At 38.7% G+C, this 25,256-nt stretch overlaps 1 protein-coding gene across 2 annotated transcripts in view; it reads right to left on the reverse strand.

The window, feature by feature from the left end:
• Positions 1-25,256, reverse strand: part of CACNA1C (calcium voltage-gated channel subunit alpha1 C) — a 721,739-nt gene that overhangs the window by 630,123 nt on the left and 66,360 nt on the right. Inside the window, exon 1 of one of the 2 annotated variants that reach the window (XM_043517767.1) lies at positions 12,077-12,737. The exons of the other annotated variant lie outside the window; for it this stretch is intronic. Within the exon in view, the coding sequence (XP_043373702.1) occupies positions 12,077-12,125 (49 nt within the window). The 5' untranslated portion in view covers positions 12,126-12,737. Of the gene's footprint in view, positions 1-12,076; positions 12,738-25,256 lie in introns of those variants that run through there. 2 annotated transcript variants of the gene reach the window in all.

Genomic DNA, 25,256 nt, shown 5'->3' on the forward strand with positions numbered 1-25,256 from the left:
GTTCAAAACTACATAGAGTTCAATTTGAGGTCTTTCTCCTGATATTCAAACCCCTCCAGAGGATTTTTCCCAGCTAGCTGAAAGACTCTCTCTCTCTCTCTCTCTCCCCATGACCTTAGACTAGATGACCTCTTGAGTCCCTTCCAGCCCTACATTCCGATGCTTCTATGACAGTTGCATTCCACTGGAATCATGAAGCTGTTGACCAATGGAGAAGGCTTATAAGTTCTCAAGACAGAATCATCACAGAAGCTGGACCTAGTCTATGGAACTCACTCTCACAAGAGAAAAGAATGCCCAGAGGTCTCACCATACTGAACCAGGTAAAACCTTCATGGAAATATGAAAGAGCTTCTGATAATCCAGATAATAAAATGGGAGCAAATGAAACTCTGTCCTGATCCTCCAAATCTTTATATTCCATAGTTCCTTTTCTCCAGGAGAGTAAGGAACTTGCTGGATATTAGCCTCTTCATTTCTCCGCAAAATAACTCCTGCTGACCTATTAAGTATATCTGCTGTATTGCTTGTAGTTGGACCATCTGGTGTCTGCCCCATGTGCAGTCATTATAAGGATATTTAGTTTTATTAAACAGGGGTTTAATCCCCATGCTACCACACACAATTTGAGGTCTATCAATGCAACCCTATATTTAAATGATGTTAGAGTTCTGGGGTGGATAGGCAGAAGTAACACAATTCAAAATTCAAGTTGTAGACTCATCCGTATGGCCAGCCTTATCCCTTTTTGAAATAAAATATCACTCAGGTGTGCTATAAGAGCAACACATTTGATTTGTGCCCTTTGATATTTGTGAATCTGGCTCTGGATGGGGTTTCCTTAGCTATGCTTCTGGCAAATAAGAAACTATAAGGTCCTATAGGTTGCATACCAAAAAGTGTAGCAACTTACTACAAAAACAACCTCTAAATTCTATGCACAAGCCAAAATCTCCTCCTTGGCACACTGCCACTACTTGCAGCACAAATGTTCCCATGCAGAAGATCTGAAAAATAAATGCATGTTCAAACAAAAACAACAACAACAGCCAAAGTATTCTGAGGAAATGTTGACAGAATCAAGGCAAAGCCAAGGTATCATATATGCTTCCTTGGAGAAACAAAGTGAGATAATAGACACTACAGAAAACTGATAGCAAATTCCCTTTCATGTCAGTGCAAGTTCTGTTTAAAGTCAATGGCATGATATGGCCCATGCATTTTAACTGTCTATTGGTCAAAATATGTGTCCTAGTTTGGCACAATATAAGCATAAGCTGATGTCTAAGCATAAGTGTCACTCGGATATGGTGGGAGCGGGCTTCATCTCAGACTACAAAAGTCTTCAAAACATTTTACTGGACTGTTCACTTTCTGAAAATCAGGCCTCTTTTTAAGACATCTCAAGCTATATGTATACTGTGGCCCCTTATTATATATACTGCCACGTGTTTGTAAAAGTTCTAGGCTCACATCTTTTGCCACATTGTATCCAGTTTTGCTTTGTGTTTTAGTTGCTTCAGTGGGCATTTCTAGCAACACCCAGTCGCATTTACCTCAAATCTTTTTCCCACATGAGTGCATAACATGGGTACATATTTGCTTATATTAATACAGATTAGCTAAGGTACATTCTCTCATTCTGTCTGACTTTTTCCATAATATCCTATTATGCAAAGAATACACTCCTCATACCAATTCACCAAAACACCACCTCTCTGTTTTCAATGTCCCCCCTTAATCCTCACTCTCCCCCGTCCCATACCCACAACAGGTGAATCCAACAAGCAAACAACATATTTAACTTCAAATTAATCTTTCTTCCAAGTTTCCAAGAAGACCAAGCCTTCTCCATTTCTGACTTTTAGATGGTAAACTCTTCAGAATGGGACTGTATAAATTATGTGTCCTATTTAGTGCTAAGCACATTCTTGGCAGTTAACAGATAAATAATTATTTGTTCTGATCCATTTTAAATAAATTTGTTTCAGATTTTAGGACCCATTCACCCATTCATACAGGGCCTCCATTCACCAAGCCTCCATTAACTGCAGTTAGAGTTTCACATGCAAAGGGCTTGTAGGATTGAGCTCACAGCCAGTGCCTGACCCCATCTCTCTTCATAGGAGCCAATATTTTTAAAAGTGGCTAATGAAGTGGCACTTTTCAGATGCTTAATTTATGATCCCCTTAAAAGGGGCCTGATTTTCAGAAACTGGTAAGCAGCTCCTGGTCCCTTTAGGGTATAAATTGGGTACCCAAAAATTGAGACATCCAAAATAACCAGTCCCTTCAGAAAACCTTGGTCTTAGCATCTATGATTTACCTATTTCCTTCTGTTCAAATTAATGTGAGTTTCTTTTTTGTTGTTGGGGTTTTTCTGTTTGTTTTGTTTTTTAAACAGGCATAACAGCAATTATGCTGGCTTATGCATTTTCAATATATGAACAATAATCTTCAAATGCAGCTACAGGGTCCATATAGTTTAGGCAACATATTAATGAGCAGGTAATACGTATATCCAATCAGTTCCCCATTCTTGTATCTTATTTGTGACTGTTACAATCAACCCAAACAGGGCCCAACAAGACAACTACCTGATCAGTAAGTACTGCGACATTTTGTTTATACAATTTATATCCTCTTGTTTTTTAGCACATGGTGTTCTTGGAATAGCTAAAAGTAAACAGCACTCATTTTGTCAAGCTCAATAGTGTAAAAGTTTAATAAGCAGTATTTTTGCTCACCATGAATAGTCTAGGAGTTTGATTAGATATATGTTAAAACTTGAATCTGGAGATTAAAAATTGATTTTCAAGTGTATTTCACAGCTTATTCATTCTGAAAAGTGCTCTTTATCTTTTAGACTTTCATTGGGGGTGAGTAATATATATTGTTTACCTCTAAATAATTTGGAGCCTATTGTTCCATTGATTTTTAAATTGAACTGCCCATTTAAATCAATGAGCAGTTCTGCTTCGCAACTCATGGGACAATATGGCCCAGGAAAAATATTGGAGCAAGATTTTATCTTGACAGACAAGAAAATATTAGATTTGTGTTATTTTAATCCATTCATTGTTTTATGGAGTAAAAGATCTTCCTGGAATGTCCCAAATCTAAATGATGACCCAGAGTCCTAGATTTTGCACCAAGAATTCTAATTTAGTTTAAGTGGTCTAAAATTACATATTGTTTACACTTGTTGACAATATATCTGAGTCGGCTCAGCAGTACAAATTATTCCACTTAAGGTTAGCATAAGTTACATTCAAATCAACTCTATATCCATCTGTTTCAATTGTCAATATACAAATAACTCTTGCTTCTTGCTACAGGCACCAATTTAAAATCAAACCACAAAGATTCTGAAATCAGAAATGCGGAATTTGGTGAGCCACACTTCTGAGACAGGTAGCATACTGGTGGATCCTCAGTTAACCAGAGAGGCTATCAGACCCTTAGACACTTAACTAAATCCAAATTCTAGATATTTGAATGCAGATCTGAAGGGAGAATTTGGTCTTTTGAGTACTCTGCCATGGCTGCATATTACAGACATTTTCAATGCTGCATGATGTAGACACAGCAAAATGCATTATAGATGACATGGCATATCAGTCCTAACTTTCAACCTCCTGACATTTGTCTGTGTCATACCTTAACCTTACTTTAGGTTAAATATATTTTGGAGTCTATTCAATTGCAAGAATGTTTTTTATCATCATCTTCAATTGACACCATTATTAACTTCCTGAATTTACTTAAACTCCATCACGTATCATATGGATCATTGCAATGCTTCTATATCTAAAATGTATTAAATCTACTACTAACAACTAGATAATATAAGACACATTCAAAATTCAGAATTATTATTATTATTGTCAAGAATGCATGAAGCAGAGAAAATATAGCCTGTATCTGACAGAGCTGGGATAGACTGACTTGCAGGGAGACTCAGATACTCTTTTTGTGAACTTAAGAGAGTATGTCTGACAAATGTGACATGAAATTTGTAATAGGGACATCACGTGGGCAAAGGAAAAGTACCACTTTTTAAAAGGGAAGATTCTTTAAAACTATTACATCCCTCTGGCCAAGCTGACAAATGGAGAAAACTTTTTTTCCCTTCTGCTTTTGGAATAAAGGATCTGAAATCTGATCAGTAACATGAATGTTCTTCCCTGTAATGCCTGTAAGGAAGAAATGTTGATTTAATTACTCAATTAGGCCATATTTACTTTATAATTATAGTGACATGTTCAGTCATTTTAAATTGTTTTTTCCAAAATATCCAAAGTCAGGCATCCACATCATGGACTGAAAAGTTGAAAAACTTCAGTTAAAAAAACAAATCCATTTATAAAAGCATATTTTAAAAAGGAAAGATTCTGTATCCTTTGGGATTTCAATGTGCAGATGGTCACCAATTTATATTTTCATGGAAACAATTAACTGAGTTTTACCCACAGGATAAAGAGAGCTCCCACAGGGATAGTCATATTCTTCATCTCATCTTTGGATTTGGTCTGAAAATTTTACATCCACAGGTCATCCACATTGGGGATTTAGCTATCATCTTGCAGGTTTCAGAATAGGAGCCAAATATGTCCCCCACCTCTGTATTAACCCACATCTATTTGTATCCAGCTCAGGAGACTGATGAGTCCTGTGGATTTTTTCAGTTTCCTTACTGGTGCTGAGGCATACTGGACTTCACTTTCTAGCCAAGGTGTCAATAAACTCATTGATAACTAATCCCATTGTTTAATGGAGACTCTATTCCCTGGCTCCCTTTGTTGCATTCTGGTTGTTTCTTTTGCCCAAACATCACTGGGGTTTAATGAGGATATCTAGGACAGAATGCAGATGAGTCATAGGTAGATAGAAGATGGCAGGGAAAGGCACCTGGAATCCATTCATCTTCTGTACAAAGAACTTTATGTGGGTATACAAAACAGCTATAATCAAGCACAAGAGATTTTGTGTGTCTCCAGCCAACTACACTTTAAGAAACTACCCAGCTGAGCTCTATCTAGTAGCACTACATTTGGTTAATCGAAATTTACCCTCAACAGTAGTCACTTCAAATGAAAGTTTGTAACAGAGGAACAGAATTCTTCTGTTGACCTGCTCTGTTCACAGGTAGTGGAATCCTGCATAGAATTGCTCATAGATTTCTGCTGGCTCATGGCTGCAGGAGAGTGTTGTTGACTTCACCCTGGTTATAATGGTGGTGAAAATTCTTTTCTGAGCAGAGTGTATGCAGGGTCTCAGCTGAAGAATCCTTGAGAAGAAAGCATAGAAGCAGCCAAACCTACGAAGGCAGCTTGGACTTGAATTTTTATCTATTATTTTTATTATCTACTGTTAAGTAAAGCATAAATTCAGATCCCAGCGAGGGAATTTTTGACCTTTTACAGTATGTAAGGACTATGTTTTGGCACAGGGTAGGAAAACCACCTGCTTACACTGCTGTGACAAGCTTAGTATATTTGTTGAAAAGACTCCAGACTTTGACAAAAGACAAAAGACAAAAGACTTTGTCTCACCATGCCTTTAAATTATGAGAATCTCAGGCTTCCAGGGTACTGTCTACCTTGGCTTAGTTCAGTGTGGTTTCTGGTAAAGATGTCCGTGGTATGTGGGTTCCCTGAAACCCATCATCTGTGGTTCCAACAATTGATCATGCTGGCTGATTAAACCCAGTAGCATGGCTGTAATTAAGCTATTGGCTGGCACATCTAAGTTAACATTCTGTCCTTAAACTTGCAGTAGCTCAGCCCCCCTCTTAGGAATCCATCTCTTGGCAACAAAGTATGTGCCTTTCCCTTTTTTGGGAAAGAGGATTGTGCCCAGCTATGGGCAGCTCAGCTTTCCTGACTGTAGAGTATTGTCATTTGACCTCACAGCTAGAGCTCTCAGCATCTGTTGATAGCCTGACCATGGACTGTTGCTATGGCAACTAAAGAACACTACTGGAATGATTGGAAATGGCTCCAGTAGTTCTAGTCATACCTGGAAGATAAGAATTTATTATTGGCAGTGGACAATCATGTGTGATCAACAAGGGATTTGGAATGCAGCGTTACTCAAGCTCTAACTTCTTTTCTATATTCTTTGCTACATACAGTATGTGCCCTCTTGAGACATCATTTTTAGACATGAATAAAACATCATTAGTCTGAGGAGGACAGGCAATAATACATTCCTTGCCCTATGGCCCTGTTAGCTTCTGTCCTGGAAGGGTACTTAGATAATACTGCCAGCTAGATTGTTCAAGGATGACTCATTCTTAACCCAGGAAAGACAGAGGTCTTTCTGGTAGATAGGGACATGAGTATGTAGGGGCTCTCTCTTCTTTCATGGTCCCACTTTATTGAGGGATTATATTTGGAACTACTTAATCATGTTAAGAATTAAGGCACTTATCTCAACCATACTATGACAGACCAATGAGAGCACAAAAGAATTCTATACGCCTAGGTGACATTTAAACACCCTAGTAATGGGTTTTATTGTAAAGCGGAAAATTAAATGTAAAGCATCCCCTGCCTTTTAAAAACACAGATACAATAGGACTTTTCCAATCAAAGTTCACAGTTAAGCTGTAAAGTGTGGCTCAATTCAGACAAGCTCCAGAGAGGGAGAGATACCTCTCTTATTTCATATTCTCCTCTCATCTGCAGTCCTCTCCTAAAAAGATCTCTCCCATGTCCTGTGCAGCGAAGATCGATACAAGAATTCATTGAGCTGCTCCACAATGGCCTTGTCTTCCTTGAGTGCTCCTTCTGCAACCTCATCGTCCACTGGCCCCACCGCTTGTTAGGCAGGCTTCCTGCTTCTGATGTACTTTAAAAAAATTGCTGATATAAGAATTGTCTTAAGTAGTTGCTTTTCAGATTCTTTCTTGGCCTGCTTAATTATACTTTTATACATGACTTACCAGCATTCATGCACCTTTCTATTTTCCTCACTAGGATTTTACTTCCAATTTTTAAAGGTGCCTTTTTGCCTCTAACCACCTCTTTTATTCTGCCATTTAGCCATGGTAGCATTCTTTGGTCCTCTTACTATTTTGTTTTGTTTAGTGTTTTTTAATTTTCTTGCTTTGTTTGGGGTATATATTTATTTTGAGAACTTAGGGCACACACGTGAACATTTCTCATTGAAGTATATAGAAGAGATAGAAGCTTATTTGGGGGCCACTGTATAATCAAGACCTCTTCACTGAACCCTCTTCTGGTTGGATCTATGCTCTGACATCAACCACCTTTCTGGGTTCGCATCTCCACACCTTCTGTCAGCAGATGTGGTAACCCTTCATAAGCAGAACTCTTTCTCTGTCTAGACATCCACTTCAGCCTATCGCTCCTCCCCTTAGAAAAAAAAACTGCCTGAAAACATTTCTTTTTAGAGTGTGTTCAGCATAGCTACGCTCTTGCCTGGCCAGTGACACAGGGTTTCTCCCCAACTCCAGAATATATGCTGTCATACTCATTTTCTTAACAGAAGCCAGTAGAAAAACAGTCTTAACTCAGTCCTTACTTTCAGGTTTCTGCTCCATCCCTCTCAGGGCCTCTGGCAGGGTCCCAGTTCTGACCAGCCCTGCTCCTTCTCTGGGGCAGCAGCCTCATGGCTATTGCCCTGAGCACCTAACCCCCCTGCTTCAGGACACCCACCACAGGTATTAGCTCTACTCCAGCATACCTTCTCCTCCCCAGAAAATAGCCCATCTCAAGCAATTCCTCCTCCAGTTGCCTATTGGCAGCCCTTTATAGGCTCATGTGTAGCCCAGCCCTCTTTAATTGGCTGGATTGGACTCACTTGCTCCAGTCCCGGGGAGCTGGGCTTAGTCTATCACCAGGGACCACCTATCTTTTGATACATGTATTTTATGAAGCTTTCGCTAATGTCTTAACTATTTTATTTAATATTGCAACAGTACTTTAATTGGTTGTTCAATGTGTGTGACTACTTTGAAGAGGAAGATAGTGCTTCGTAAATAACATTATTTATTGTCCAGTCACCAGGGCTAGGAGTTTTAGAACTACACTTCAAAACAGCACTTCAAGGGTTTTTTTCTGCCAAAATCTGAAACTGAAATATGATGTGATACCATGGGCAGCAGTCTCAAAAGAGAATTTTTATATCCCACAAAACAGGTTTTCTAATGTTTCTACTGACGGACCTTTTACAGAAAAATGAAAGGACAAAAAAAATTAATGTTACCAGAAAATTAATAAACAGGTTGCTCATTTGCTTTTTTTTAATTATGGCAGGAGAGCAGTTTCTCATACGTGTAGGAGCAACTCTCCAAAAGTATAGAAAGTAAAATTAGCATGCTGAAAATACAGCAAAAAATTAGAGCAGCCATCCAATATTTTCCATCTTACATCTTCAATGGTTTTGTGTTGTAACATAGCATGAGACAGATTCCAACCCATAAAATGAAATCTATGCATTTTTACCTGTAAAGTAAAGGCAAATATCTTTCACCCTTAAGGTGATGTATTATTTCTGCCACAGTACACATCACATGATCCGAACTTCAGGTCAGAAAATATCTTATGATTACATTAGGGGCTTGACCTTCTTATTATCAATATGTTCCTGGTAAATTGAGGAACTAATTAATATAGCCTTTATTTAAGAAGATACAAACTTATTTTGAAGATAAAAATATCAAGAACAAAATACGTGCAGCCTAGAAAGGAAGGAGGCTACAGTAAGACCTAATTATGGTTTTAAAATACCTGAGGGAGTCCCACAATGAGCAGGTCGGAATCTGTTCAGACTATGCAACAAGGACAAAACCCAAAGGCATAATCTGAGACTGAATGAAGAGCAGTTTAAAACTGATATCAGAAATGGATTTTCACTCAGAGGATCATTACTATGCGGAATATATGACCAAGCAGGGGTCTGTAGTACTAATTAATTTAATTATAGGATGGATACATATCTAACTATCAATGCTATATAAGGTCTTTCTTTCAGAAAAGCAAATATTTGTGCTGAGAGCCAAAGGATGGACTGGTTGGACCTGGAATTCTTTCCTGCCAAATATTTCTCTATTTCTTTTATGACTTTGACTCCATAGCCCTGTAGTGCCACCTTCTGGACGAGGCAGTACTTAAACAGCCCAAGTTCTCCCATGTCCACATTGATAAACTGCAGCAGCTGTTTGTTTTTTTTAATAAACAAACAACCACCACCAGTTTTATTTCCATTCCTATTTGGCCAACAAATCTCATCAAAGAAAGATTCCATACCTCCCAATGCCAAAAGCACAAGCATTGAAATTTAACTAGACTCAAACTAGGAGCACCAAAGGGCTCACTGTGTTCCCTGTACATTTTAAAGGAGTGCAAAACATCTTTTTGCAGAATGATTTTCCAATTTATTTTATGACTAAAAAATGTGAAATACTATGATAGGATACAGTAAAGATGCCCATTTAAGAAAGTACCTAAGCATCAAGAAGTAACAGTGCTACTAGCTAAAACAACCCCATTACCCTTTTCTATGTGCAGTACAAGAGCGTGATGGAAAATATATCAGACCAATATCTTTCATCTCCAGAAACTGGGAAAATTATGACTTCAAGGTGAAAATATACCATCACTTTTCTAAGCAGCACGAGTAAAGTTAATACAAATGTGTTATAAACCTACATGTATTAATACGTAAGAAAATAGTGTATTTACAACAAAAATGCCTTTATAATCATATGATCTTCTCTACCTGACCAAAGGCCTTTGTTATTTTTTAAGTAAAGAATAATAATTTGGCTCATTTGTTATCCCGACTCCAGAATGTGAGACCATTAGGGTAATCAGGTAAGTGGTTGACTGGATTTTGATATAAGCAGAGAGTATCTATGACAAGAAGAGGCCTAGTCATGCCACTCAAACTTCTAATACAGACATAAAGATATGTCTTTTACCGGCAGTACCCAGAATACCCTCCTTGCTGTCAACAGCTGGGGAATGTAAAGCTAAGACATTCTAGTGTCCTAAACCAAGTGTTTTCAAATATATTGAGAAGAGCAGCTCAGTATCACAGCCCTGGCTTTCCTTTGCACTCATCTTTTTAATCTCTGCCTTTCATTTTAGAATCGCTGTTTGCTCTAATTACTCCATTACATCCTGGGATTAGTTTGCTCTGAGCTCTGATCTTCTTTGCCACCTCATTTTCTTAGCTACAAATCCATTTTTACTTCACAAGCTTCCTCCACTTACAAAAATTAAAAGAGGTATGAATAAATGCCAACCCTCAGGGAAACTTCCTTTCACATTTGGATGGTTTTCTTTTTGCTTTAATAGTTGTTCTTTCACCTGAGAGCACTGAGAATCAGCATCCAAAGATAGATGCAAAACTGCTCCTCCAATTATATAATCGCTGCAGTTGATAAGTAGAGAGCTGGATTCAGGTTGCCATAGTGTTGGCATATTGTTATGAAGTCTGAGCTCTTCGTCCACTTTACCCACTGGCACTGAAGGAGAAATCCACTTCTGCCTGCCGAATGCATGTGCAAAGCACTAGGGCTTACACAAAAAGAACACACTTTAGATCAGGGGCTGATTCCTTGCTCCGCCTACCTTATTTTGGGAGAGTACTTGGAGGAGGAGGGGAAGAGGGGCTGTTTGTTTTTCTTCTTCATCTGTGTTTAATTGGGGATTTGATCGTTGAAATCGACCTATTCCTCCTCCACTAAGGCTACTACAGCCCAGATGCACCGTGAGTGTTTCCTCCCCAGCTAAAGGGTGCTAAATAGGAACAGAAAAATCTGGCCTCAAACTGCCCTCCTAGCCCCAGATTGAGTGGCTCACCAAATGACTGGAGGCACTTTTAGCAAATCGAGTTGTTTAATTACGGTCTTCAAGGGAAAATCCCCCTCCAGCAACAGTAGGAGTAGGGAGGAAAGGGGACAGCATTTACACACAGACAAGTTAGCCTCTGACACCAGAGGTGTAAGTACGCACCACTAAAACGGAGAAGCTTCCTTATCAGGCAATGCGGGGATGAGATGAAATGGAGATGAAAAAGACGCTGGTCACAAATGGGGTTATATAGACACCTCGATACATTACTACCCACCAAGGACCGCTCTCTCTCTCTCTCTCTTCAGGGGAAGAAAATGGCTCTGTTTGTTCTGCAATCACAATTTGTGCGTTAAATGCTGCTCGGGGAGGAGAATGGAAGGAGGTTGACAACATGCAGGTTACAGGATAAAAATAACATCAAGTATAACAGCTGCCAATTGGGGGGGTGAAGGGGAACTTCTAGAGTTGGACCAACAAAGTTTTTATATAGGGAGTAGCTGGTTACACTTCTTAATTATAAAGAGGACTAACGTGTATTAAAATCCATAATGTGGACAATCAGAACAAGAGCTATTTGAGAATTCGCTACAAAAAGTAAACCCTTTGATTTAAACATAACACAGCGCTACATCATCTTTCTATCATTATATATCTCCGACATATTACATATACGTGTATTTGTGTGTACACAGATAACTCCTCATCCTCTCCCTTTTGATGTTAGATTAGAAACAGCCAAAGGAGGAGAGGGCTCCCCTCCCAGCATCTTGGGAAACTCTATTGAGATTTGGGTTTGGAGGAATTGGTGTGATATTAACTAGTGAAAACCGCTAAACCAGGCTTACTGGAAGTAATCTTCCTCTGACACGTAACAGCCAAGCTGCACCGCAAAATCACTTAGCCTTCTTCCAAACTGTCCGTTGGGCGTCCCTTTTCCACTCTTCTGGATTTTTTTTTGTTTTGTTTATTTAAGCACTTGGACAACTTTTCCTTCCCTGGTATTTCTTATGAAACACATGCTCCCATGGGGATTTTTCAGCGGATAATCTAACAAGATCACTGCAACAAATCCGTCTAATGTTATCAGTATGATCTGAATGGAAATTGGTGTCATAGCCTGCTTTCTCTCGCTATTCCCCCTCCTATCGTTGACTTTAGCAGCAGCAGAAGAAATTGACATTATAGAGACGATGGACAGAATAGAAAATAATTGCTAGATCCTTTGAGGTAAACCTCAATCTTACCTTGATGGTTTTCTTCTGGAATGTACATCCTCTTGTTTTCATTGACCATTTAAAATGAGTCCAGATTAATCCCTCCAAATATCGGCTTGGTAAAATTCAAGGAAGAATGGAGCTGCAGTATTTCCCCTTTTATTATTACCTGATTCCCATTATTGCATCAAACACCAAAAACTGATCCTTTCCACTACTGCCTCCTTTAGTGAAATTGCAATGCATCCTCAGTACATCCGGGCCCCTTCCAAGAATTTAGCACAGCACCTCTGGCTGATAAACCATTTAAAAAAAAAAAAAAAGCAAGAAGGGGGGAAACGAAAAAAAGCATCCAGGACAAATCTCAAAGGGTTAAATGTCTTTTTTTAAAATCCATCAGTTACAAGAGTAAGAAAAAGAGGCGGGGGGGGGGGAGATGTTCAAAGGTTGCTGCTCCTCTTCAAAGCCATTCTGAGCGCGTTCTGTCGGCAGAGAGCTGTTTCTGCAGAGGAAGAGGGAGAGAGAGCATAGTCCCAGCCCCTCACTCCCTCCCCTCCCTCAGCACACTCACTTCCCTCTCGCGCGCGCTCTCACAGACAGACAGACCGACACACTGAACACTTCCAGATGTTCCAGCTGTGGCAGCAGCAACAGCACACAGACCCCCGTGCACAGCTTTAGGAGCCGGCTGACTTGATCTGAAAGTTTAACATGCTCTCTCCCCTCACTGCGCCTGCTGAAACCTCTCTACAGACATGACGTCAAGAAAGCAAGCTAGATGTGGCTGCCTGGAAAAGTGGGGGGAAGGGGGGGGAATCAATAGACGGACTGACAGACAGAGCTTGGTGGAACTGAGCTCTATCGTAGTCATTGCAGATCGCTCCAAGAATTCCACTGCAATTAGAACAGCTTTCCACGACCCCCTCCTCAATCTTATTTCTCAATATTGTGGGCTCTACCCTGCGGTTCCACTACGGAACGCATCTGTGATCTGAATTTAAAGGAGGACAATATCTTTGCTGAAATATTAACGTCTGCTCCATATAACGGCGTTTAACAAAACATCGGACTGAGCTGTGATTACATTTGATCAATTACAGTCAGGATGCTGTATAACTAAAATACAAACACAATACACGGAGGAGGATGAAAGGGATACGGAGGGATAAGTTGCAAAGACAAGAGGATGCACAAATGTTTAAACAGATTAATCAAGCTAGGATTTTCAAAATCCTTGGTGGAAGCATAAAAGTGTTCTGTTGGGGTATCCCACCACTCTTCTTAATTATCCCTGTCATTTGGCCCACTATACTAGGAGCCTCCACAGAGCAGAAATGACTTCTTTCAAACAAAATGTGAACTGAATACAGTACATGTTAAATGTATCTGGGCTCTCAGAGCTGCCATGTTAAAACAAGAAATGCAGAGTTCCAAAATACCCCTCTCCGGAATGAGGTTAGAAATTGTGCTGATTGGGGAAGCTAAAATAGTTTGAGTTGCATTTTGGGGAATGTCTAGAACATTATGTCCTACCTGTAAAACAATAAACTCAATATTTTCATTGTCATATCAACTTATAAGCATCATGCATGCAACATGATTCATTGTGATTAACATACATGTAGCTCTTCATTGCTTTCTAATGTACCTTCAATTAAGCTAGAATGGTAGGATTTTCTTGTTCATATATTTTGAGGTTGTTACAGAGTGTAGTCGGGATTTAAATGATAATGGCCTTTTTCACCTTTCCTCCAAATGGATCCCTATGCACTTTACAAAACATCTATCTCTTAGGAATCTTTCATCCACCACTAAACTGTGGGGATCTCTGGGGTGAAACTCAGAGCATAACAGCACACAGCAACATGTACACAACAGATTTGTTGAGGAAAGGAAAATAATACCATAGCCACTTGAAACCACAAGGGAAACTGAGCTAGACATAACCCAATTATCAAAGTTGAAATTTGGCCAGCACACTCACCTGTCATTAAAAAAGGTCCCCTGGTTTTCTAATTACCACAGGACTTCTGTTTTAGGTAGCATTGAAAAGACAAATTCTCCAGAAGCACATTGCCCCATAACACCATGCTGAGGCACTGAGTTAGTATTGACTCAGAAGAGAGAGTGCCTCCAGCTGAATCAAAAATACTACTTCCTCCAACACCTAGACTTTATCTCATAGAGTCCCATCCAAACACTTACCCTATTTAATTCATGAAAGCAGATGAGATCATAGTTTGAGATGGAATGATTGTATATTACATTAATTTATTATCATTTCTAGTTGGCTTTTTGTCTGTGAAAAATAACTTCTCCCTCAAAAAATATATTTGATAAACCCTTGGCACTGAAAAGGAACTGAACAATGGCTCCAGTTTCTTACTTTTAAATGTAAATAAGTATGCTCTATTGTTCTCTTCATAAACCCAAATTCTTACTATCTTGGATTGTGTTCACTCCATTTTTTAAAGTATGAGTCAACCAAGATTTGCATGATTCACCCAGAAAACCATCACTTGGACACAGTCACTTAGGAAGCATTTAGGAGAATGCCGATCACTGCTGCACAGAAGCCAAATACTCCTTGGGGCATCTGTAAACATCTCATTTGCCCTTACTGGTTCACATGCTCAACAAGCAGAAAATGTATATACAGCATTAGTCAAATGTCAGCCACCAACCACCATACTGTTGCTTTCTGCCAAATCACATACATCTGCAGGCACATACACAAGCTGTCCCTACCACCTACAGATCTTTCTCTAGTCTTTATCCATCTAAGCTTCCAACATAGGACACTATTTGGGCCAATTACCAAAAACAAGGTTCAGAAGAAATTAGTGCAAGAATCTAGAATATTAGCCTGCATTAATTTGTTAGAATAAATAAGTTTTACTATAACCAGCAGTTTCCTGATTCAACATCTATGACACTAACAGCTTATTATGTAAAAGGTGGAAGTGAATGTAAATTTAAGATAAAGTCATCCTGGTAATGAAAGACAGTCAAGAATTAGGACAGTGACCATCAAACATTCATCTCAAAAAAACTTATTTTAAACACTAAGAAAAGTTTGTGAAAATCAGTTTGTTAAAAAGTTGCATTTGAAGTAAAGGTGGTTATACCACATTTCCCTAACACTGTAATAACCTAAGTACAGTTTTACCATGTATTACCATGGGGCTTAAGGGGTATGATGTGCCTCACACTGGCTATCTGTACCAGGAAGTATTTCATCCAGACAGCTTAAATATAAAATAGCAATTGGGAAAAGCAAATGTAATGATCCTCAGTACAAGACAGCAGGGTTTGAACCTGAGGTTTTCAGCACCAAAACACAGACTGCTTGAGTTAAAGGAGACCACTCACTATTTGATAGGAGGAGGTGGCTATCTTCTAACACAGGGGAGAGCAAACTACAGCCCACGGGCTGGATCCGGCCCATCAGGGCTTTCAATCCAGCCACAGGATTGCCAGCCCCATGGCACAGTGGAGCTAAGGCAGGCTCTCTGCCTACCCTGGCCATGCGCTGCTCCTGGAAGTGGCCAGCACCACATGGCCCCTGGGGAAGGGGGGAAGTGGGAGAGAGGGCTCTGTGCGCTGCCCTCACCTGCAGGCACTGCCCCCAGCAGCTCCCATTGACCAGGAATGGGGAACCGCGACCAATGGGAGTTTCAGGGTGGTACCCACAGGCGAGGGCAGCACGCGGAAGAGCCGCCTGCCCCACCCCACCACCAGGGGCCGCAGGTATGTGGTGATGGCTGCTTCCGGGAGCAGCGCAGAGCCACAGCAGGCAGGGAGCCTCTATTGAAATCTGGATCTGGCCCGCGGACTGTAGTCTGTCCTCCCGTGTTAGATGAGGGAGGTGCTCAGATACCATAGTGATGAGGGCCATATAAATAGTTAGATGGGTACTTATTTCTGAGAAACTGCTTCTGTATTAAGGTATGAAGTGGCAGAGATTATTTGAGCAGTAGATCATGTATCATAAGTTTATTTGTTCTGCCAAACAATGCAGTATTCCATTTCCCTTCCCAAATCTATAGAGTATATTAGGCACATAAAAACCAACATCAGTTCTTAGCACATAAGTTATAGCTACCTGCATGGGTTCTGTGACTGGTATCCAGCCCTTTTGTACTAAAGGAAGGGCTACTGTGATGCCAGTTTTTGATGGCAGAGCTGGGAGAGAAATGGAGTAAAAACTGAGAGATCCTTGAAGAATATTAAATAAGAATATTAACAACTACTTTTAAAGATATATGATGACAACCTTTTAAGGACTTTCCTTATGCCTCAAACAGACTAGTTTCCCCCCCCCCCTTATTAATGTAATATGGCTATTGCATAAATTATCTAGCTGGTCCTATTTTCAGTAGATTAACTTCACACCATTGTTGGTAGTTATTCTTTTTACTATAAAACCACAAGGGAATAAATTCTTCAAAAGAAGAAAAACATATTTATCTTCAGAAATTGTATAAGCTCATCATACAAAAATGATTTTTTCAGGGACAGCTCAGAAACCCTGTTGCAAATCTCTGCACTACTATGCTAAAAGTAAAATTTTATTCAGATTTAGGTTTTTGCACCGCAATCAAGCTGGGAGTGGAGGCAGCACATAACAGTCTGCTCCCGCTCACACTGAAGACAATGGGAATTTTTGCCTTTGATTTCAATAAAAAGAAATGGGACCTAACTACAATTCAAATTTTGCACATGGATCTCAGTCTTCCATTTTTGAAAACTTGGCCTTTAATGGTTTCAGTTGTTATCTAGTGTCTATCTTCTTAAATATGGGGTAACTTAATCTGAGGGCAATGACCTAAGTAGTGATGAGTACAGCAAAAGAAGAATCTTGCTTAGATAACATGTGATTCTCTTAACACAGCTTAGCATAATTTTTGTTTTTTGTGACAGCATTTCGTTGTGTATTTATATGCAATGTATCATCTACTATAACCCTCAGGGTTTTCTCTTTGCTATTACTTCCTAACCAGTATTTCCTTGCTCTATATTGGTGCATATGAGTATTTTTTCCAGCATGACCACGTTGCATTTACCTTACATCAATCACATTTTATTGGCTTCAGACCATTTTTCTAATCTATCAAGATTGTTCATTTTTAATCCTATCCTCCAAACTATTTATCATTCCTCCCAGCTTCACATCTCCTACAAATTTGATTGCCACACTCTCAACACCATCTTTCTACCTGTTAATGAAGGGATCTTTCATATATCTAAAATAAACACTGGGTTTTTTAAATGTTTTGTATTTAATGGGCATTAATATAAGCAATTCAGACTGTAGCCAGGTGCACAAGCTTTCAGCTCTACCACTTACATAAAAACACAGGGACTTTTTCCTAGAAAAAAAAATCCAGTGACATTTTTCAGGTTATCAGCATTTCTGTGTTTCATTTTTTTAGAATTTGGTACTGAGAGGATATTTACTAAAATATGACATATACTTAAAATTTTTACAAAACCAAAACACTGAGATTTTCAAAGCCAACTAGAGAATTTAGCCACACAACTCCCATTGAAATAGGACTTTTATGACTAAATGCCCTACTTGGCTTGAAAATCTCAGTTATTAGGTTCTAATTTCAACATGCCAATAAAAACTAACAATTCTAACAAATTAAAAGGAAAACTATGAGAGTATCCACATTATTAGGCTTTCTAAATCTATTAGGAAATGGTAAGAAAGTCACAACTGTCAAGAATTTTCGAGAAGAAGGTAAATGAGTGAAACCATTGAAGACTGGACAAGGGAGCAGCTACTGAGTGGAATCAACTGTTATTCTATATTGAAGAAATAGAAGTGGATGGAACTGTGAAATGTTAAGTAGGGTGTGGTTTGCTAGAATATCGAAACTTCTGGAAGGAAGGTTTGGCATCTGAAAATGCTGTTTTTTATAAAGCTGTTTAGCTCATCTTAATTTTCAGTCTGCAATCTTCAGAGTTAATTTGGTTTTGATTCCAGCTGTAGTAAATCTGAGAGCTGCTGATCAATACTGCAAACAGATAATTAATGTATAGTGATTACTAAACATCATTGTATGAATTTATCGGACATGCCTAAAGGTAAAGGAAGAAGTAGGAAACACGTGCTTGAGTAGTCTGAGGTAATAAACAGATAATTACCCTAAGTAAAATGTAAACATTGTGAAGAACTGTTAAATAGCAATATAGAAAAGATTTGTGCCCATGTCAAAAAGTGCAAAACATCCATTTCTTAGGATTTTTCAAGACCAAATGTGTCATTGAATGAAAATGAAGTTGAAGAGATCATAGGTAAGTTTTCATGATCCTATGAGATATTTTCAAAGACATTTTCATCATCAACACATGGACACAATGCTAATTTAATACATTGCACCAGGCCTTTTAACAAAACTTCATTATCTTCATTCCTGAGCAGTCTCTGTTCCTCACAAAATTACAAAGAATAGTTGATGACTGTGCCATAAAAACTGAACTGAAAACACTTGAACTTGGAAAAAAAAGTTGCACTTTCTTTTATTCTAACTGAGAAATTATTGGAGTACTTAGAATTGCATATACTGCTACAAACAGATTGATCCATTACTGGATGCTGCAAGTAAAGGAAAAGAAAAATTAAAGAACTAAAAGAATCAACATTGACATTAATGCAAGATAGTTGGTAAAACATAAAATATGACCTGATAAAGTCTACAAGCAGATTTACAATGAAAAATGAATTATAATTTACTAGTACTTATGCTTTGTCTAAAAGGAAAAACAATAGAATATTATGTTCAAGTTGCTAATGATGCCATCTAAAAATGCAAAGAATAGTATGACAATGAGGTCTTTGTCATTTGCTCCCGACATGAATAAAATGAAGTATAACTGAACTTCTGGCATATGGCTGTTCTGCACACTATTAAAATCACCTAACAGTCCAAAAACATATAGTGGAAGTTCAAATATTCTTCACAATCACCTGATGGTTAGTTGACTAAAAGAGAAGGACACACCCTAATGATAGGTTTCAGAGTAGCAGCCGTGTTAGTCTGTATTCGCAAAAAGAAAAGGAGTACTTGTGGCACCTTAGAGACTAACAAATTTATTAGAGCATAAGCTTTCGTGAGCTACAGCTCACTTCATCGGATGCATTTGGTGGAAAAAACAGAGGAGAGATTTATATACACACACACAGAGAACATGAAACAATGGGTTTATCATACACACTGTAAGGAGAGTGATCACTTAAGATAAGCCATCACCAACAGCAGGGGGGGGAAGGAGGAAAACCTTTCATGGTGACAAGCAGGTAGGCTAATTCCAGCAGTTAACAAGAATATCAGAGGAACAGTGGGGGGTGGGGTGGGAGGGAGAAATACCATGGGGAAATAGTTTTACTTTGTGTAATGACTCATCCATTCCCAGTCTCTATTCAAGCCTAAGTTAATTGTATCCAGTTTGCAAATTAATTCCAATTCAGCAGTCTCTCGTTGGAGTCTGTTTTTGAAGCTTTTTTGTTGAAGTATAGCCACTCTTAGGTCTGTGATCGAGTGACCAGAGAGATTGAAGTGTTCTCCAACTGGTTTTTGAATGTTATAATTCTTGACGTCTGATTTGTGTCCATTCATTCTTTTACGTAGAGACTGTCCAGTTTGGCCAATGTACATGGCAGAGGGGCATTGCTGGCACATGATGGCATATATCGCATTGGTAGATGCGCAGGTGAACGAGCCTCTGATAGTGTGGCTGATGTGATTAGGCCCTATGATGGTATCCCCTGGGGGGACAGCCCCCCAATCTGAAGCAAACACTCACCAGCAACCACACACCACACAACAGAACCACTAACCCAGGAACCTATCCTTGCAACAAAGCCCGTTGCCAACTCTGTCCACATATCTATTCAGGGGATACCATCATAGGGCCTAATCACATCAGCCACACTATCAGAGGCTCGTTCACCTGCGCATCTACCAATGTGATATATGCCATCATGTGCCAGCAATGCCCCTCTGCCATGTACATTGGCCAAACTGGACAGTCTCTACGTAAAAGAATGAATGGACACAAATCAGACGTCAAGAATTATAACATTCAAAAACCAGTTGGAGAACACTTCAATCTCTCTGGTCACTCGATCACAGACCTAAGAGTGGCTATACTTCAACAAAAAAGCTTCAAAAACAGACTCCAACGAGAGACTGCTGAATTGGAATTAATTTGCAAACTGGATACAATTAACTTAGGCTTGAATAGAGACTGGGAATGGATGAGTCATTACACAAAGTAAAACTATTTCCCCATGGTATTTCTCCCTCCCACCCCACCCCCCACTGTTCCTCTGATATTCTTGTTAACTGCTGGAATTAGCCTACCTGCTTGTCACCATGAAAGGTTTTCCTCCTTCCCCCCCCTGCTGTTGGTGATGGCTTATCTTAAGTGATCACTCTCCTTACAGTGTGTATGATAAACCCATTGTTTCATGTTCTCTGTGTGTGTGTATATAAATCTCTCCTCTGTTTTTTCCACCAAATGCATCCGATGAAGTGAGCTGTAGCTCACGAAAGCTTATGCTCTAATAAATTTGTTAGTCTCTAAGGTGCCACAAGTACTCCTTTTCTTTTTACCCTAATGATAGTTGGTGGAGCTCTCAGAAATTTTGTATCTATAAATTTATTTGTAAATAGCTACCATAAGTTAGTTTAAATTTACAGAAAGCATGAGGGAGGATTATGTCAAAAAAAATCACATGCATTTTTAAAAATGGACTCTACAAAGACTAAAGTTACAAAAGCCAAAGAAGAAGGTTTCAAAGGGACTTGACAGATTACAGTCTGTTGGTGCTACTGTTTGCCATCTCACTGGAAATCTGGCTTGATCTAATTAACAAACAAATGGAGCTGCACAACAATAAAAACAAAAAGCAATTCAAAGATGATATGGAACTTTTCTACTAGTTAGCCAGTATGACTGCTTCCAAATAAAAAGGTCATAAGTTGAGCTCAAAACAGGAAGAGGCAGATGAAACATGACTGATGGAACATAATTTAATGCTTTTAGCATTTAAAATTGAAGATCCAGATTTCTGCTCCAGATCTGTTTTGTGAACAAGGTTATGTCACAGTACTTTGCAACAAAATGGTAGAAAATTGTAGAAGTAAAATCATGGAACACAGGACAGTTGAGAATTCTGTTAATTTTTAGAAGATCAACACATATTAGTAATAGGCTATATGCTGAAAAAGCAAATTATCTCCTTTAGTTATCAGTTGCAAGGAGGGGTAGGACTAACTAGTTAATAGATTGAGGACTTAGTTATTGTGTTACTGGTTTTACATAAAGAATTTCAAGCTTTTCATTTTGGACAATGTTTCCTTTTATGTTGGAGATATGCTAAATATGCTTATGAAATGAATAACATAATTTGGGACTAGTGTTTTACTTCATAAAATCTTTCATGGGATTCTTTTGGCTTTTTTAATCAATTATATTTTCTGGCAGGAGAAAAATCACAACACCCTAGCAACCGGAGTACTTCAGTCCTGAATTGCAATACCCTTAGCTATTGCAGTCCTGGAATCTTCACGACAATTCACTGCTCTACCAACACCCCCTGCTACAGTGACTGGTAATGGTGTTAAACTAAATGGGGATTTTGTGATGTGGGCAAAGAAAGGGACACTAGATTAAAGAATTATTTTCATGGTCAGCAATATTAGATTTGAATCCAGATTTCCAGAGATGGAAGGCTATCATCTATAGCTAATAGAAGGGTACATCTCAGCACCACCTACTCCAGCATTTAGGTGATCTATTGGAAAGCAACTTTTCCAACAATTCAATAAAATAAAATTAGTTCCAACAGATTGCTCAAAAGAGCTCTTTGTTTCCATAAAAATATCCATCAAAACACCACAAGCAAATGCTGCACAGACCTTAACTGGATTGATTAAATCATCAACTTTAAATCTGTACATTTTATTATGTTTCCATCTTGACTAACTGTTCTCTAAGGACATCCCAAAGCTCATTTACTGGGACATTATTAAAGTGTTAGAGAAGTTGTAGAAGCATGAACAAAGTGTTATTTTGTTGGAGAGATATTAAAGACATCCCGGAAAGTTCTGTCACAGGATAAGAGGGAAGGTCCTCTCATGGATTGGTAACTGGATAAAAGATAGGAAACAAAGGGTAGGTATAAATGGTCAGTTTTCAGAATGGAGAGAGGTAAATAGTAGTGTCCCCCAGGTGTCTGTACTGGGACCAGTCCTATTCAACAGATTCATAAATGATCTGGAAAAGGGGTAAACAGTGAGATGGCAAAATTTGCAGATGATACAAAACTACTCAAGATAGTTAAGTCCCAGGCAAACTGTGAAGAGCTACAAAAGGATCTCTCAGAACTGGGTGACTGGGCAACAAAATGGCAGATGAAATTCAATGTTGAAAAATACAAAGTAATGCACACTGGAAAACATAATCCCAACTACACATATAAAATGATGGGGTCTAAACTGGCTGTTACCACTCAAAAAAGAGATTTTGGAGTCATTGTGGATAGTTCTCTGAAAACATCCACTCAGTGTGCATCGGCAGTCAAAAAAGCTAACAGAATGTTGGGAATCATTAAGAAAGGTATAGATAATAAAACAGAAAATATCATATTGCCTCTACAAAAATCCACGGTACGCCCACATCTTGAATACTTTTCAGAGTAGCAGCCGTGTTAGTCTGTATTCGCAAAATGAAAAGGAGTACTTGTGGCACCTTAGAGACTAACAAATTTGTCAGTCTCTAAGGTGCCACAAGTACTCCTTATCTTGAATACTGTGTACAGATGTGGTCGCCTATCTCAAAAGAGATATATTGAAATTGGAAAAGGTTCAGAGAAGGGCAACAAAAATTATTAGGGATATGAAATGGCTTCCATATGAGGAGAGATTAATAAAACTGGGACTTTTCAGCTTGGAAAAGAGACGACTATGGGGGCATATGATTGAGGTCTATAAATGGACTAGTGTGGAGAAAGTAAATAAGGGAGTATTATTTACTCCTTCTCATAACACAAGAACTAGGGGTCACCAAATGAAATTAATAGGCAGCAGGTTTAAAACAAATAAAAGGAAGTATTTCTGCACACAACATACAGTCAACCTGTGGAACTCTTTGCCAGATGATGTTGTGAAGGCCAAGACTATAACAGGGTTCAAAAAAGTAGTAGATAAATTCATTGAGGATAGGTCCATCAATGGCTATTAGCCAGGATGGGCAGGGATGGTGTCCCTAGTCTCCGTTTGACAGAAACTGGGAATGAGTGACAGGGAATGGATCACTTGATGATTGCCTGTTCATTCCCTCTGGGGCACCTGGCATTTGCCACTGTCAGAAGACAGGATACTGAGGTAGATGGACCTTTGGTCTGACTCAGTATGGCTGTTCTTATGTTCTTAATATGTACCAGCTGGGCTACTGAACACATACACATTGCACCATTGATTTCATTGGAATGTTAATAAAATTCCAGCAGTATGCTAGGTGCCATGAACAGCAGCAAAAGATTTAGAGGGTCACCTACAATTTGAGGGTGATAAAATGTGTGGTGTACTCAAGATTTGAACCAACTCACTGTAAAAAGACCTTTATATGTTTATTGTTTCCAGCAACATCTTCTCTAGAAAGTCTTTATATTTTGAAACTAGAAAAAATGGTGATGTACTATATTTAAACTATCCTTACAGCACTCAACCAAAACTGTTTATTTGTATTTTCCCCATTTTCATTTCTTACCATTTTAGCTGAAAAAACAGTTTCTCCACCACAAAATTAAGAGACTTTTTTATTCATCCATCCAACCTATTCTGGAAGAAACAACTAAAAAGTTAATAGTAGGACTGTCAATTAATCGCAGTTAACTCATGTGATTAACTCAAAAAAATTAATCATGATTAATCGCACTGTTAAACAATAGAATACCAATTAAATGTATTAAATATTTTGTGTACAGTGCTCATTTTATATTATTTTTGATTGAAAATATTTGCACTGTAAAAATGATAAAAAGAAATAGTGTTTTTAAATTTACCTCATACAAGTACTATTGTGCATCTCTTTATCATGAAGGTGTAACTTACAAATGTAGATTTTTTTTGTTACATAACTGCACTCAAAAACAAAACAATGTAAAACTTTAGAGCCTACAAGTCCATTCAGTATTAATTCTTGTGCAGCCAATCACTACCAGAAACAAGTTTGTTTACATTTATGGTAGGTAATGCTGCCCGCTTCTTATTTACGTCACCTGAAAATGAGAACAGGCTTTCACATGACACTGTTGTAGCCGGCATCGCAAGATATTTACGTGCCTGATATGATAAACATTCATATGCCACTTCATGCTTTGGCCACCATTCCAGGTGACATGCTTCCGTGCTGATGATGCTCATTAAAAAAATAACGTGTTGATTAAATTTGTGACTGAACTCCTTGGGGGAGAACTGTGTGTCTCCTGTTCTGTTTTACCCTCATTTTGCCATATATTTCATGTTGTAGCAGTCTCGGATGATGACCCAGCACATGTTGTTCATTTTAAGAACACTTTCACTGCAAATTTGACAAAATGGAAAAAAAAGATACCAATGTGAAATTTCAAAAGATAGCTACAGCACTCAACCCAAGATTTAAGAATCTGATGTGCCTTCCCAAATCTGAGAGGGATGAGGTGTTGAGCATGCTTTCAGAAGTCTTAAAAGAGCAACACTCAGATGCAGAAACTACAGAACCCTAACCACCAAAAAAGAAAATCAACCTTCTGCTCGTGGCATCTGATTCAGATTAGGAAAACGAACATGTGTCCATCTGCACAGCTTTGAATCATTATCGAGCAGAACCCGTCATCAGCAAGGACACATATCCTCTGGAATGGTAGTTGAAGCATTGAGGGACATAATCTTTAGTGCATGTAAATATCTTGCAGCACCAGCTAGTACAGTGCCATGCAAACATCTGTTCTCACTTTCAGGTGACATTGTAAACAAGAAGCAGGCAGCATTATCTTCTAGAAATGTAAACAAACCTGTTTGTCTGAGCAATTGGCTGAAGAAGTAGGACTGATTGGACTTGTAGGCTCTAAAGTTGACTTTGAAGAAAATGTAGAAAACATCCAAAAATATTTAAATAAATGGTATTCTACTATTGTTTAACAGCGTGATTA

This window comes from Dermochelys coriacea, chromosome 1 (genome assembly GCF_009764565.3).
Source record: "Dermochelys coriacea isolate rDerCor1 chromosome 1, rDerCor1.pri.v4, whole genome shotgun sequence".
Classification (NCBI taxonomy): domain Eukaryota; kingdom Metazoa; phylum Chordata; order Testudines; family Dermochelyidae; genus Dermochelys; species Dermochelys coriacea.